Source organism: Magnolia sinica, chromosome 8 (assembly GCF_029962835.1).
Source record: "Magnolia sinica isolate HGM2019 chromosome 8, MsV1, whole genome shotgun sequence".
Taxonomy (NCBI): Eukaryota; Viridiplantae; Streptophyta; class Magnoliopsida; order Magnoliales; family Magnoliaceae; genus Magnolia; species Magnolia sinica.
This window is the reverse complement of record NC_080580.1, coordinates 85,138,654-85,154,731: the sequence shown is the minus strand read 5'-3', so window position 1 is coordinate 85,154,731 and position 16,078 is coordinate 85,138,654. Positions and strand designations below refer to the sequence as shown.

Below are 16,078 nucleotides of genomic sequence, written 5' to 3'. Positions count from 1 at the left end.
AAGATCGTCTTTTTACCCTCACCTATAAATAAGCAAGTATGATTTGGTAAATATTGAATTTAATGGCGTTTTATGGTATAATTAATATTTAAGAGGAAATTTTCAGTAAAAATATCATAAATATATGGAATTAGTGGATATATGCAAGTTGGGTTGTAGAAGATGCTGGAATTTGACAAAATAATGTGGTCTAAAGGGGTAATAAATTGGAAACATGAGAGTCACACAATCATGTTTGCCGTCTTTCATGGCCAAATAAGTCATACAAAGATGATATTTGGTGTGTTTCATAACAATAGATACATGTCTTCTTCTTTTTGTGTGTGTGCGCGCGCGCGTGTTTTAATAACATGCATTCATTATATGATTAGGACACAACATATTCGTGAAAGGAACACATTGTTTTCGAGAAGATGTCATGGAAGTCTCAATATTGCCTTTTAAGGATCAAAATTTAAGACGTTTGAAGCAAGGGAAAGTCCTTGGCTTTAGTAATAAGATCGGCTGGGAACCTAGCAATATGAAGAGTCAATGAATGGAGATATTGTTCATAACAATTGGTATATTGGAAGGGAATCTTGTGTTATGAAACATCTCATTGCTCGAGGGTGAACGATACATCCTTGGTTACACAAGCCTCATACTAAGGTGTTGGTCCCGCTTCCCACTTTGAACTTGCATATCTAGATGCACGCTCCCACTCTTGCTGTTGCTTCCACTTTTACTTCCATTCCGATTCACCCCTGCTCCCATTCGCTTTGACCTTTACACTAGCAAAAACTTTGAAAACAAAGCTTCACTCTTGCACTTAAATCCTCTTTCTCATGCTAAAAGCGGCAGGTGCTTTGTATTTGGGTTGAAAAGATGAGAAACTCTTGGTGGCACAGTTGGGATGTAAGATTATTTCACACCCTCTCTTATCTTAGCTCCCCCTTTGGGGGCAAATCCTAAAGTGGCATTCTTCTGGGACCTGTATTAGGGAAAATGGAGAAAAGTTAGCAAGATTGAAAGGTTTGAACCTTTCTTTAGGAGGGCGGATCACTCTCATTAAAGTAACATTGTTGAATCTTCTAGTGTACTCCCTTTCATTGTTTAAAATGCCAACAAATGAAGCTAAGAAGATACAACGATTGCAGAGGATTATTTATTTATTTATTTTATTTTTTTTGGAAGGGGCTGAGGGACGTAAGATTTCTTTTTTTCTTTTTTGGAGGTGATAATCAATTTTATTAAGAAAGGCCAAAGCCAAAGAATACAAAAAGGAAAAAAGAAAAATACAACTAAAAACACAATACAACTTTGACCAACTATCTGTAAATCGATCAAAAACTAAAATATCTGCTGCTTGCGCCCATTCCTTAACAGTCCTCTTTGCCTGGTTGAAAATTTCTAAGAGATTGCTCTTATTTCTAAAACGCCTTTCGTTTCTTTCCAACCAAATGCACCATAACTGATGCAGGACAATTAACTACTTGCTCTAAAAGCTTGAACTGTTGGAGCATGGCGAATCAATCCCTTTATCTTATAGCCCAGGCCCCACATCTCATGGGTTAGGACCTCGGCCGAACCCCCCTCGTGGGCTCCAAATCACATGGGTACCGCTTCACACGGGCCGCCCACCCCGAGTGTGCCCCTGCATCCCATAGGCAATCCCACTCGAGCCCGGTGTGAAAATGCCCTTGCATTAATCACCCCCGGTGAGGAGTCTTGAACACGAGACCTCCCGCTTTGATACCAATTTAATGTAGGACAATTAACCACTTACTCTAAAAGCTTAAACTGTTGGAGCATGGTGAATCAATCCCTTTATCTCATAGCCCGAATCAATCCCTTTATCTCATAGCCCAGGCCCCACATCTCATGGGTTAGCACCTCGGCCGAACTCCCCTATGGGCCCCAAATCACATGGGTACCGCCTCACACGAATCACCTGCCTCACACGGGCCGCCCACCCCAAGTGTGCCCCTGCATCCCTGATGTAGAGCGGGTCGCGGACAGTTTCATGGCCAAGATGGATCAGAAAAGGCCCGCTCGACGAAAGAAGTGATCCGGACCATCAGACCTTAGATCGGGCATATCTCACAATCCGGAATGAGTTATCTGACGTAAAATATATGATTTTGGGGTAGAACGAGCTACTTTAGCCAACCAACCCAGCTACGCCGGGTTACGCAGCCCGGAATTGCAAAAAACCCCATGATCAACGGTTGTTTCCCTATTTTAATTTCGTTTTTACTATAAATAGTAAGTTTTAGTTTGATTATAACTCTTCATCGGTCGGGCTTTAGGAGTTGCGCCCAACGTGAAAAGAGCTTAGAATAGTTAGGAGAACGGTTTGGTGAAGCCAAATAGGACACTTACTATTTTTGGCTGAAAACCTTGCGCACTAGTAGACATCACAACCGTCTATAAATAGTAAGTTTACTATTTATAGTAAGTCGCGGATTCTAGGAGTTTTAGTTGTAGTTTGATTCTGATTTCTTTTCCATTGCTTGGTACCCCTATTTAAAGGGTTGTGAACTCGTTTTTACTCATTCATTAATCAATTTCGAATTTACTAGAATTTATTTCTATTTTCTGCTCTCTTTCCTCGTGGATTCGAGAAGTCTCTGTGAGGAGTCCAGAGAAGTTCCGTGGATTCGGAATAGTTATCCTCTTGAGGAAGACGGTGCTCGACCTCACGTCCTCCCCTGCGTCGCAAAACAGATGGACACAGGGATTTATCACAAACATCTTGGTGGGCCCTATCTATGGCTAAGTAACCTGCTCTCTAGACTTAAATGTCCACCGACCAGTGGAAGTAGCGCAACGAGAGAATCAGCAAGCCATGCAAGGGCTGCAGGCTTCCATCGACCGCATAGCGGATCTCTTGGCGGAAAATCTAAGGCAACTCCGTGTTCCTGGTGGCAATCCTCCACCCCTAATTAATCGCCTTGATCGCAGGATAGTACCGGCAGTGCATCCAAGGGTCATTCCTGAGGAAGGGGGCTCCAGTGAGGAGGAAATCAACGACATAATCTTCCAACACCCCAGACATGGCGACGATCGAGTAGATCGAACGGATCGAGAATTCAAGATGAGGGTTGATATTCCTAGCTTCAATGGCCAACTATACATGAGGATTTCCTCGATTGACTTTCTGAAGTTGAGCGATTTTTCGACTATATGGACATCCCTGAAGCAAAGAAGGTCAAGCTTGTGGCCTACAAGTTGAAAGGAAGAGCTTCAGCTTGGTGGGAACAACTGCAACTCGCGCGAACCAGGCAGACGAAAACACCAATCCGCACCTGGCAGCGGATGAAGTAGCTACTATGTGCCCAATTCCTCCCTAGCGATTACGATCAGGTATTATTCCAACAATACCAAAATTGTCGACAGGGTAGTCGGTCGGTAAGAGAATACGCAGAAAAATTTTACCGCCTAGCGGCGCGTAACGATTTGGTCGAGACTGAATTACAGCAAGTCGCCCGATTCAATGGTGGATTGCATATGGCTATCCAGGATCCGAGTCCAGATGCAGTCCGTCTGGACGATGAATGATGCGATCAAGTTGACTACTCGGGCAGAAGCGCAACTTGAACGTCCTAACACACGGACCTATCCTACTGTAAGGATCCCTGTGGCAGGTCTGCCCCAGGGAACTGCACAGCCTAAGGGGAAGGAGCCCGTAGGAGCACGCACTCAACCTCTTACGTTTGAGAACCGAGATCAGGGAAGCGGGCAAGATAGACCCTAAAGGGGCGTATCGACTGCGGCAAACCTTGCCATCAATGATGGTGGTGCTGATAACGCTTATGAAGATCCAGATATTGAAGAACAGGAGCATACTACCGAGGACGAGGTAGATGATTCAGGTTGGGTTCAACAAGATCACGGCGAGTCGCTCGTCGTGAGGCGACTATTATATGCGCCAAGAAAAGAAGTGCATCCGCAGCGGCATAACATCTTCTGCACTAGGTGTACGGTAAATCGAAAGGTTTGTAACGTGATCATTGACAGTGGGAGCAGCGAGAACATCGTCTCCAAGGTCATGGTGGAAAAATTGCAATTGAAAACAGAGTGTCATCCCTCTCCATATACAATCGGTTGGATCAAGAAGGTCAGCGAAACAAAGGTAACTGCATGGTGCACCATATCCTTTTCAATTGGCAAACATTATAAGGATGAAGTAGTATGCGATGTAGTTGACATGGAAGCATGTCACATACTATTCGGTCGACCCTGGCAATCTGATTGTGACGCCACTCATAAAGGGCAAGATAATATATATATCTTCGTCAAGGACGGCCGGAAGACCATATTGGCCCCTATGGATCCAGAGGGACCACCTGAAACTTCTAAAGTGGAGGGCCGTTTTCTCTTAACCATACGGTATTTCGTGGAAGAATCTAAGGAAACAGGACAGACTTATGCATTAATTGTAAAAGGGGAACTCGAGCCTACCAACATCCCTGAAAGACTAAGGCCCTTGCTACATGAATTCAAAAAAATCTGGCCCGATGACCTTCTCGATGGGTTACCCCCCATGCGGAATATCCAACACAATATCGACTTTGTCCCTGGGTCCAGTTTACCTAATCGTCCCCATTATTGAATGAGTCCGAATGAGTGCAAGATTCTGCAGGGACAAGTAGAGGAGTTGATCCGTAAGGGTCTTATTCGAGAGAGCATGAGTCCATTTGCTGTACTAGCTCTATTAACTCCAAAGAAAGATGGGAGTTGGCGCATGTGTGTCGACAGCCGAGCCATCAACAAAATCACCATAAAATACAGGTTTCCTATACCACGGTTGGACGATATGCTGGACATGCTAGATGGTGCAAAAATATTCTCTAAATTGGACCTAAGGAGCGGCTACCATCGGATTCAAATATAGTTGGGTGACGAGTGGAAAACGGCCTTTAAGACCAAGAAAGGATTATACGAATGGATGGTCATGCCCTTCGGTCTTTCGAATGCGCCTAGCACATTTATGAGATTGATGAACCAAGTTCTGAAACCTTTCATTGGGCGGTTCGTTGTAGCTTACTTCGATGATATTTTGATATACAGTTAAGATGAAACCACCCATATGGAACACCTCAAGAAGGTCCTTCAAGTGCTCACTAAAAATAAACTGTACCTCAATTTAAAAAAGTGCAGCTTCATGACTGATAGCCTATTGTTCCTGGGTTTTGTCATAACATCCACGGGCATTCGGGTGGATGAGGAAAAGGTGAAGACAATCAGAGAATGGCCGGTTCCTACAAATATTCACGAAGTGCGAAGTTTTCATGGACTGGCGACATTTTATCGTCGGTTCGTGAAAAATTTCAGTACCATTGTGTCACCAATCACAGATTGCATGAAGAAAGAGCAGTTTCAGTGGAGTGACAAAGTCGACAGGAGCTTTGTCGAAATCAAGCGCAGATTATCCACGACCCCGGTTCTTGTACTTCCCAACTTCGACAAACTGTTTGAAGTTGAATGTGATGCGTCATATGTTGGAATTGGGAGAGTTTTGTCTCAAGAAGGTAGGCCGGTAGCCTTTTACAGCGAGAAACTTAGCGATGTATGCAAGAAGTGGTCTACATATGAGATCGAGTTATACGCGGTGGTCCAGGCATTGTGGCACTGGCGACATTATTTGATTCAAATGGAATTCATACTTTACACGGACCATCAAACTCTCAAATTCATTAATAGTCAAGCTAACATTAACCGCGTGCATGCTAGATGGATCTCGTTTTTGTAGGAATTCACGTTCATACTAAAACATAAGTCAGGGCAACAGAACAAAGTAGCTGATGCACTGAGTCGCCGTGCAACTTTGTTAGTCACTATGAGCAATGAGGTTGTTGGGTTCGAGCGCCTCAAAGACATATATGCCGATGACGACAACTTCAAAGACGCATGGGTTAGATGCCAAGAAGGTCACCCCGGTGACTTACATATGCAAGACGGGTTCCTTTTCAAGGGAAATCGACTGTGCATCCCAAACAGTTCGTTAAGGGAACAGATAATCCAAGAGCTACATGGAGGTGGCCTCAGTGGACACCTTGGGCAAGACAAGACGCAAGCTCTTGTGGAAGAACGGTATTACTGGCCGCAATTGGTATGTGATGTGGGAAATGCAGTCCAACGTTGTTATATTTGTCAGACCTCTAAGGGGCAATCTCATAATACGGGCCTCTACACTCCGTTACCTGTGCCTGACGGCCCTTGAGAGGATTTATTTATGGACTTCGTGCTTGATCTCCCACGAACATAACTCGGCATGGATTCGGTGTTCGTGGTAGTAGATTGTTTCTCCAAGATGGCGTACTTTATTGCATGCAAGAAAACTCTCGATGCAACACACGTGACGAATCTATTCTTTAGAGAAATTGTGCGGCTACACGGGCTTCCCAAGACTATTACTTCTGACCGTGACACGAAGTTCATAAGCCACTTTTGGCGGACTTTGTGGACTCGATTTAATACACGACTTCAGTTCAGCAGCGCCTACCACCCACAGACTGACGGTCAAACTGAGGTTGTGAATCGCACGTTGGGAAACCTCCTTCGATATATTTCAGGAGAAAAACCGAAACAGTGGGATTTGGCCTTATCTCAAGCGGAGTTTGCATTCAACAACATGGTGAACCGCTCGACAGGAAAATCCCCGTTCCATGTTATTTATGGACGAGTACCTCGCCACACACTAGACTTGGTCCCTCTGCCCCAGCTCCCAGGCATGAGCATTGCAGCGGAACATATGGCTGACAAGATCATGGGCATTCATGCGGAGGTACAAACCAAGCTACATGCCTCGAACAAAAAATACAATGAGCAAGCGGACAAGCATCAGTGACAAAAAGTGTTCGAGGTGGGCGACCAAGTAATGGTCCATCTGTGCAAAGAACGATTTCCGACCGGAACGTACAACAAGTTGAAGAATAAAAAGATTGGACCGCTACCAATCATCCGAAAGATCAATGACAACGCTTATGTTGTTGATCTTCCAGATGATATGACAATCTCACGGACTTTCAACGTCGCGGACCTGACCAAGTATCATGAACCAGCACAGGATGAGAACTTGAGGACGAGTTCTTTTGAAGTGGAGGAGACTGATGTAGAGTGGGTCGCGGACAGTTTCATGGCCAAGATGGATCAGAAAAGGCCCGGTCGACGACAGAAGTGATCCGGACCATCGGACCTTAGATCGGGCGTATCTCGCAATTCGGAATGAGTTATCTGACGTAAAATATATGATGTTGGGGTAGAACGAGCTACTTCAGCCAACCAACTCCGCTACGCCGGGTTACGCAGCCCGGAATTGGGAAAAACCCCTTGATCAACGGTCGTTTCCCTGTTTTAATTTCGTTTTTACTATAAATAGTAAGTTTTAGTTTGATTATAACTCTTCATCCGTCGGGCTTTAGGAGTTGCGCCCAACGTGAAAAGAGCTTAGAATAATTAGGAGAACGGTTTGGTGAAGCCAAATAGGACACTTACTATTTTTGGCCGAAAACCTTGTGCACTAGTAGACATCACGACCGTCTATAAATAGTAAGTTTACTATTTATAGTAAGTCGCGGATTCTAGGAGTTTTAGTTGTAGTTTGATTTTGATTTCTTTTCCATTGCTTGGTACCCCTATTTAAAGGGTTGTGAACTCGTTTTTACTCATTCATTAATCAATTTCGAATTTACTAGAATTTATTTCTATTTTCTGCTCTCTTTCCTCGTGGATTCGAGAAGTCTCTGTGAGGAGTCCAGAGAAGTTCCGTGGATTCGGAATAGTTATCCTCTTGAGGAAGACGGTGCTCGACCTCACGTCCTCCCCTGCGTCAATCCCATAGGCAACCCCACTCGAGCTCAGTGTGAAAATGCCCCTATGTTAATAACCCTGCTAGTAAGCACAAATGCTATACCCACTTCCCACCTTTCCCTTTTCCCCTTCCATGCCAAGCTAAGAAGAACTGATTAATCGATCTTAGAACAAACCATGAAACTCCAAACAAATTGAAAAAACCTACCCCAATCTTTGAAGCAAAAGGACAATGAATAAAGAGATGGTCAACCGATTCTTCATCTTGAAAACATAAATTTTTTTTTTTGGAAACTTAATAAACAAACATTTGGAATTATCATATGGCACTTGCACAAATTGTCCACTGTAAGAACCTTGTTTCTTCCCACTAACCAAGCAAAAGCTCCCACCTTTGAAGGAGCACCATAACGCCAAACAGGGACCGTATGATACTCGTGATGCTCACTATGATCCTCAACAACCATCTCATAGAAGGATTTTACTGAGAAATTTTTAGACGTTTCTTTTAACCACACTAAAGAATATGAATCTGTAGAAGACGGACGGCAATTAGAAAGCGTATCTAACAACCCAACTAAATCATCCACCGCTTTATCTTTCAAATTTCTTCTACAAGGTGGTGCCCAAATAATATCCTCACCTTGAATGGAAAAGCAACGATCAATTGAGATATTTTGCTAAGATATGTTTGCTAGACGAGGGAATGCCACATTTAACTTTTGATTATCCCTGAACCACAAATCCTCCCAAAATTGAATTTTCTTGCCATCACCTGCATAAAAAACCCACTCCCTCCCAAACCTTACTTTTCAACAAATTCATCGATTTCCATATAGATGAAGCCCTATACAAAGAAGAAGATTTAGTCCATCTACTCCCATCCTCAACCCCTTACTTTCTCCCTACCACCTCTCCAAAGACTACCCTCAACCCCAAACCTCTAAACCCACTTTCCCAACAAAACTAAATTCATTGACTCCAAGCTCCTCAAACCTACACCCCCTTGAGACGTCGGCCTACACAACTTTTCTCACTTTAATAAATGAAATTTGTGATTATCTTCCCAACCTTGCCATACAAAGTCTCTTATGATCTTTTCCAACTTAACCACAACTAATTAGGGCAGTTTTTTTGAAAGACAAATATTATTAAAAGCGGCAAAAGACAACAGCAAACAAAACTAAACAAAGTAGCAACACAATTAAATACAACAACCCACAGGCTCAAACCCAACCTGTAGGATCAAGGAGCCAACTCCTTGATCAATATAATAGCTTTACACAAAACCCCTTAGGCCAAAGCCTTCTTGTTATCAAAGCAACGCCTATTTCGCTCACACCAAATAAGCCACAAAACAACTAGGAGCGCGAGTCTCCTCCTTTTCTTTTCGGGTTTTCCTTTGCCACCAACATCCCAAGATCTAAGGTGGCACTCGACAGAATCTAGGACAACCCATGACACCTCCAATTGCTGGAGAATACCATTCCAAATTTGGACAATGCAACAAGTGATTAACTGATTTTGCATTCGCTAGGCACAGAAGGCAAACATTTGGAAGGACAAGACCTCTTTTTTGGAGTTTGTCAATCTTGAGAATCCGACCTCTACCAGCTAGCTAGGCAAAAGCAATAATCTTTGTTGGGGTGCTATAAGACCAATGCAACCCGGTGTAGGTCATGGAGGACGACAACTCCGGAGCGGAAAGGATATAATGGAAAGATCAAACCGAATAGATGCTGGCGCTATCGTGGCTCCAACAAACTGAGTAAGCTGATTGCAGGGCCACCTTGAACCCTTGCAGATGAGAGAAGAGAAGAAGGAACTCATTGAATTCGTTGTCTTTCAAATCCCTTGTGAACGGCGGGGTCCATACCCCTTTTTGGCCAGAAAAAGGAGAAAGATGCAGCAACAAAAATATGGAGATCAGGGCTAAGCCTAGCAAGCTGGGGGAATGAGACTCAAAGTGGGGGTGACCCCCGCACCACCTATCCATCTAGAATTTAATCCTTTTGCCATTAACCACAAAAAGGAGGAATTGTGGAATATGTGGCCTACCATTTTCATAATATCTTTCCACATAACTGAGGACCTATAATTAGAAGACTTTTTTGTCCTCCAACCTCCATATTCAACACCATACTTGAAAGTGTGAGTGTGTGGGGTGTGTGTGCGTGTGTAAAAAAAAACACCATACTTGAAATCACATATTTCCATAGATTTATTATTTTATTATTTATTTTAATGGATGGTCTTCACCATAGGTTTGCTCCCTATAGGTGAGGGTTCGATTCCCCTCCTTGGCTTTACTTGATACATGTGGTTGTGGGTAATTGCATGTATCCGCAGGGATTAGTCTCACTTCAAGAAAGAGGTGGGGACACCCTGTGTCTTCAAAAAAAAAATAAAAAAATAAAATGACGAAAGGGTGTCCCCACCCCTTTAAGGCGATACTATTCATTGCGGATGTTGCACGCAATCACCCGCCAACCAAGTGCATCGGGTAATCCACGGGGAGGGGAATCAAACTCGTATCTGTGATGATAGAAAATCTTTATCATAAGCAAAGCACCAAACCCACTTACTAATAGCATAGAGTTAACTAAATCAATATGTTTTATACTTGACCCTCCCACCTGAACTTGCTTACATACCTCATCCCACGTGGGAAGTGGAAATTTCCTAGACGTAGATCCTCCCTACCTAAGAAAGTTCTTGCGGAGATTAGATTAGACATCAAATAAATCGGAAGATTAGACAACTGATTTGATTAGTGTTAACCTACCTCCTAAAGAGAGATACCTGCCCTTCCAAGAAGCTAATTTTCTTTCAAATCTTTCTGTCACTTTATTCCATAGATGTTTGGCAGGTTTGCCTATACATAAGGGAAGACAAATATTAGAAGATGGAAAAGATCCCACCCTACATCCGAACTGAGTTGTGAAATTCTCAACCTCAAATTAGTACGGCCCACCCCCAATAATTCACTTTTTTCGATGTTGACCTTTAACCCCGAAACCACCTCGAAACATGTTATAATTGACCGAAGATTATCCGCATTTGAAACATTCTCGTCACAAAAAACAGTGTGTCATACACATACTGAAGATGAGGAATTTGAAAATTGGAATTGTTCACCCTAAATCTATCCACCAAACCTACCTTGACTCCTTGTTCCATCATCCTTCCTTCCTAAGGCCTCCATTACCACCACAAACAAATAAGGAGATAATGGATCACCCTGCCGCAAACCTCTAGAAGTTGAGAAATACCCTTTTGGTGCACCCTTTACTAACACTGAATATTTGGCAGATCAAATACAAACTTAAACCTATGTCTTCCATTTTTCCTTACATCCCAAATGATCCAACATATAGTCGAGAAAATTCCAATCGACATGATCATATGCCTCGTCTATATCTAGCTTACATATGATACCCTTCTTTTCTTTTCTATGACAAGAATCAATACATTCATGGGCTACGAGTGTAAATCCGCTACTGGATTAGAGCAATGAGGAGGGACATAAGTTCCATGTCATGAAGTGGGAGGATGTTGAGAAATTGGATGGAAAAGGAACTATTGGGTTAGGAAGGAAAAAAGAGAAATTGGTGTCCCTTGGCGAAGTGGTGGTGGAGGTTTGGGAAGGAGCATGCTCTGTGGAGGGTGCAAAATATGGAAAGAAGGTTAGGGCTATTTGGAATCTGATTGTGCTTGCTATGTGGGGGCCATTTGGGGTGAGCCGGTTTCGGGATTCTTCAGGCTCAAGCGTGGCTTTGGTGCTCTCCATTAAGGTGTCTGTTTTTGAATGGGCAGCCCCCTTGAAAGTTGATCCCAATTGTGTTAAGTCAGTTCTAGGGTTGTAATCCCTTTAGGTTTTCTTTGTATTATTTTCCTGTCTTGCTTGCAAGCAGGCCTTTAATAAATTTTCCATTACTAAAAAAAAGTGCGAAATATGGAAAGGGTTGCCTCTCTTTTTGATATGGGATTGCTCTAATTAGAGCGATGTTGTTGAATCTCAGTGTACTTCGATTGTTTGAAATTCCACTGGAGATAGCCAAGAAGATGAGTGATTGTAGAGGAAGTTTTGTGGGGAGGGAGAAGGGACATAAATTCCATCTCATGAGGTAGGATCTTCTATAGCTGAAGGGAGGATGGATAGGGTTACGAAGCATAAGAGAGAAATTGGGGCCTCTTTGCGAAGTGGTGTTGTCATGGTGGAGGTTTGGGTGGAGCCTGGCACTTTGTGGAGGGGTATAATAAGTGTGAAATTTGGGGAGTCCTGGGCTGCCCTTAGGGAGCACATGATCAGTTGTTTGGAAGGAGATCTGCAAGATGGGGAATAACTTTGGGTAGGCAAGTAGGAATATCTCTAGCAATGTTGGTTGCATCTTTGTGAAGGGGTCCAATTTTTCATTGTTAGAGATGATGGGGTTTGCTTCTGGAAGGATGTCTGGCTTGATTAGGTTCTACTCGTAGAGTCATTCAAGTTTCTCTTTTGGCTCCCTCTGCTCCAAGAGGCTGAGGTTAAAGATTGTTATGAGTTTATTTGGGGCTCAGTGTCGTTGATAACCCTCCCTATTTGATGTTGAATTGTTTGCGTGCAAGTTGTTCATGGGGAAGTTGAATGACGTCTTCGTCGACCCTTCAACTGAAGCGAAGAAAATCTGGAAATTATCTTCCGATGGTAAATTCAGCTCAGTCTTTTAAGTGATTAGCACTAGTGTAAGAAAAAAATGGAATCTCCTATCCCGCTTAGAATGCAATGCTTGGGTGGCTGCAGCGAATTAAGTCCTTACCTTGGAGTCTTGAACAACCTCAAGAAGCAGCAAATGGCATTTCCGAATATGTGCATTCCTTGCTGGAGGGATGAGGAATTGTTCCTCCATTATTCTGTTGCTAGATCCATCTGAAGCCTCTTTCTGCATTTGTTTGGAGTTAGTCGTTTGGTGAATGTTTCTGGGTGATTGGTTTATTTGAGTATTATAATGGGAGTCTTTTGGGAAGTGGATGGGTTTATTTGAGCATTATATTGGAGCATTTCTATTGAGTTTGAGGATATCTTCATGGTTTGCTCTCTCTCGTCCTTAGCACAGTTTGTTTGGTAGATCTATTTTGCTTTCTCTGTGGATTACCTTGGTATATTCAAATTTCCATCGTATCACTAAGAAATAAAAGAAAGAAACTGATGCTAAACCCCCAATTTGACATGTAGTATATAGCTATTTTTTGATGTGGACAAGTAGAACAGACATGAAAAAACATTACATATACATACTTTTTCATGAATGGCTTATAGTTTTATTGACATGTAGGTAATTTGATGGTGAAGATGATTTTGACAAAAGTAGGTAATTTGACATGTACTTTTTTTTTTTTTTTTTTTTTTTTTTTTTTTGTTTTTGTTTTTTATAAAAAAACACGCACACACACCCCCACACGCTCACGCTGCAGTGGGATTTCACCACCTATGGATACTCGAACCCTTGACCAGGTGTTGAAACTCCCGAGAGTCTACCACCAGAGCAAGAGTAAGGATCCTAATTTGACATGTACTTTTTTTTTTTTTTACACACACACACACCCACACACTCACGCTAGTGGAATTTCACCAACTATGAGTACTCGAACCCTTGACCCGGTGGTGAAACTCCTGAGAGTCTACCACTGGAGCAAGAGTAAGGACCCATTTGACATGTACTTGACAAGAATTTAGAGCAGGTAGTTTCAAGCCCCTAGCTCAATGGTAGACAGGGTGCGTTTCATCATTGAGGTCTGTGGTTTGAGCCCAGCTTACCCATCCAAAAAAATATCCAAAAAAAAAGCAGGATGCTTATAGAGGATTTTGAGGGGTGTCCCTTGTTGCTAGGACATTTCAATTTGTATTGATTTCAACGTGCTTTGAGTGGGCAGTTGCAAAGCTAGCTTTGCTTTAAATGGGAACTTGATACGAGGAATGCTAGTATCAGTTTAATTCATTTTTGCTTTCCTTGTTACCATCTGCTCTGCTACTATCATCCTCAACTTAAAGTAAATACATGGCTGAAGCTCTACTAATTCATGACTTTGTAAGCAAATCGTAGCAGAATTATACTGTATTGATTTGGGTTGTTCTTTCTGGAGTGGAATATTCTACATTCACCTTGTTGCTTGCTTTGACCACACAAAGTAGCTTTCTTTAGAAAGTACTGCTGATCTCAAATGGGTTTGTTTTGGTGTGGAGGGTTTGGCATCTTGTCGAGCTCTTCTCAATGCTTGCTTTGTTTTCATGTCTTTATTCTTTCTATTATTAGACAAAGAGCCCTGCTAGAATAGTCAGCACAAAAATCAGTCTGGATTGCTCATCAGGTGTGTCATGACTGTATGAATTAAACCACATGCTCCACGGTTTGTGTGGGCCCCTGTCAATTCACTCATCTGGCTCACCTTTCGAGTGGATGGCCTGTTTTTTGTGCCTGGGGATTTGATGCTTGGTGCTTGAAAAGATCCTTCACATTTCTTGTAGAACATGGATGTTAGAATTCGAGTCCCACCACCTGTTCTAATCCCATGATCTCTCCTCTCTTTTTTCTTGTGTGATTTTGCAGTAGAGACTGGGCTGTGCAAGGTCAAGTGGAAGGTGACGGAAATTCAACCCTAGCGATGCCCCCTATTGGTGGCTTATTTTCCACCCCAGATGTACAGTCACTTTGGTCATTTAATTAAATAGAGAGAAAGAGGACACTCAACCACCGCCACTGTTCCAAAGGCAAAGCAGCCTCTTTTGAGAGCTCAGAAACTGGTTGCTCTGTAACTTCCTTCTTTAATGAGAAAGATGGTCACTTTATTAGTATGGGTAGTCAGGTATGTATGCATCCATGCATATGTCAGAGAGCTTTTCAGCATCCCTCGGCTGTGTCTGGTTACAGTCTCCGTTTCAAATGTAATTCGGGTCCCGATCATTTTGAGGTAAAAAGAAAAAGAAGGGAACATATATATATCATGCAATGCTACTACCGGGTCAACTGCCCTTAGAATTCAATATAGTCGCTCCACTTGTGTTGAGGCCCTCCATTTGCTTCTTCTTCTCAATCTGGAGTGGGCCGAGGGTTAAGGTCTCCTTCCAACAGCAATGCTACATTCATTGGGTAAGGTCTGCCGCAAATATATGCTGATTCAAAACGTAGGCTGGCCAGCTCATGTGGTGGGCTGTGTTCACGTAGGAATGTAGATAATTTGTCATCCTTCTATGGCTGCTTGTTTTTATCTTACATGTGGCCCATTTGATGAGCGTGCTGGCCTGGTTTTTGGGTCAGAGGCAATGTTCGTGCTGCCTGATGAATGGCCAAGATGTTGCATATATGTCCCGTGAATTGCCTGTTCAGTCTGTCCTTCTTCCAAGGGCCTTAGAATGTCTATTCCTTCACGCAGCAGTTCCACGAAACTCTACTATTTTTGGAGCCGCTCCTGCTTCGGAATCCTGCTATTTTAGTTGCTTTGGGTTGTAAAATAGCTTGTTTCTCAGTTCACTATGCTTCTATTGTTGCTGCTGTGGCTTGTTTCTGTTTCTGGAACCTCAGCCCCACAGGTCACACTATTTGTGCAGGCTGTTGCTCCAAAGGCAATAGCTGAGTATCACTTTTTTAACCCACCTTTGGCGAGATAAGCCGTTCATATGCTGGGCCCCACCCAGATGTGGATGGTCGATGCCCAGCAAATTCCCATCGTCAGACGTCTCCAAACCTCGGGTAAAATTCTAGTCAAATTTGGATCTTTGGGTGGTAAAAGAGTCAAGTTGCAAGCCGCAGAAGAGTCGAGTTGCAATCCATATACCCGTGATGGGGCCCACTAGATGGGGATGGGTCTGGTAAGGCACTCTGCTTTCGGGAGTCTTAAGCAGGTTTATCTAGTAGGTCCCATCAAGGATGTTCCATGCACCAAAATCTTCGGTCAGATGATTCTTTCAATCCGATGCCTTTCAAAGGTTACATCTCAAAAGAAAAAGGATTTTAAACGCATATATGATTCTGTCCATCTGATACCTCTCCAAGGATAGGCAGTATGGTAAAAAAGGATGAGTAGACGAACATTTGTTATTAGAGGGGAATGATACATCCTCGATGGACGGTCATGATTATTAAAAAAAAAAAAAAACCATGAGGCTTTGGTCAGATTCCTCGGGTTTTGAGTTGAGTTGCAACCTGCCCTAGTCAGGGGTAAATTGGCCCGGGGTTACTCTGTGGTACTGACACCTACCATTCCCAACTGAGTCCGAGTTAACTCAGACAACTCGGGCTGGTCGAGA

The 16,078-nt window shown here is 43.0% G+C and overlaps 1 protein-coding gene across 2 annotated transcripts in view; it reads left to right on the top strand.

Annotated features, from left to right (window-relative positions):
- Positions 1–14,626, top strand: part of LOC131253562 (stress response protein nst1-like) — a 33,353-nt gene extending 18,727 nt beyond the window's left edge. The window contains exon 3 of one of the 2 annotated variants that reach the window (XM_058254600.1): positions 14,385–14,626. In XM_058254600.1, the coding sequence (XP_058110583.1) occupies positions 14,385–14,499 (115 nt within the window). In that variant the 3' untranslated portion in view covers positions 14,500–14,626. Of the gene's footprint in view, positions 1–14,381 lie in introns of both variants that reach the window. The other variant, XM_058254599.1, reaches the window with a different exon arrangement.
- Positions 14,627–16,078: the final 1,452 nt, after the last annotated feature.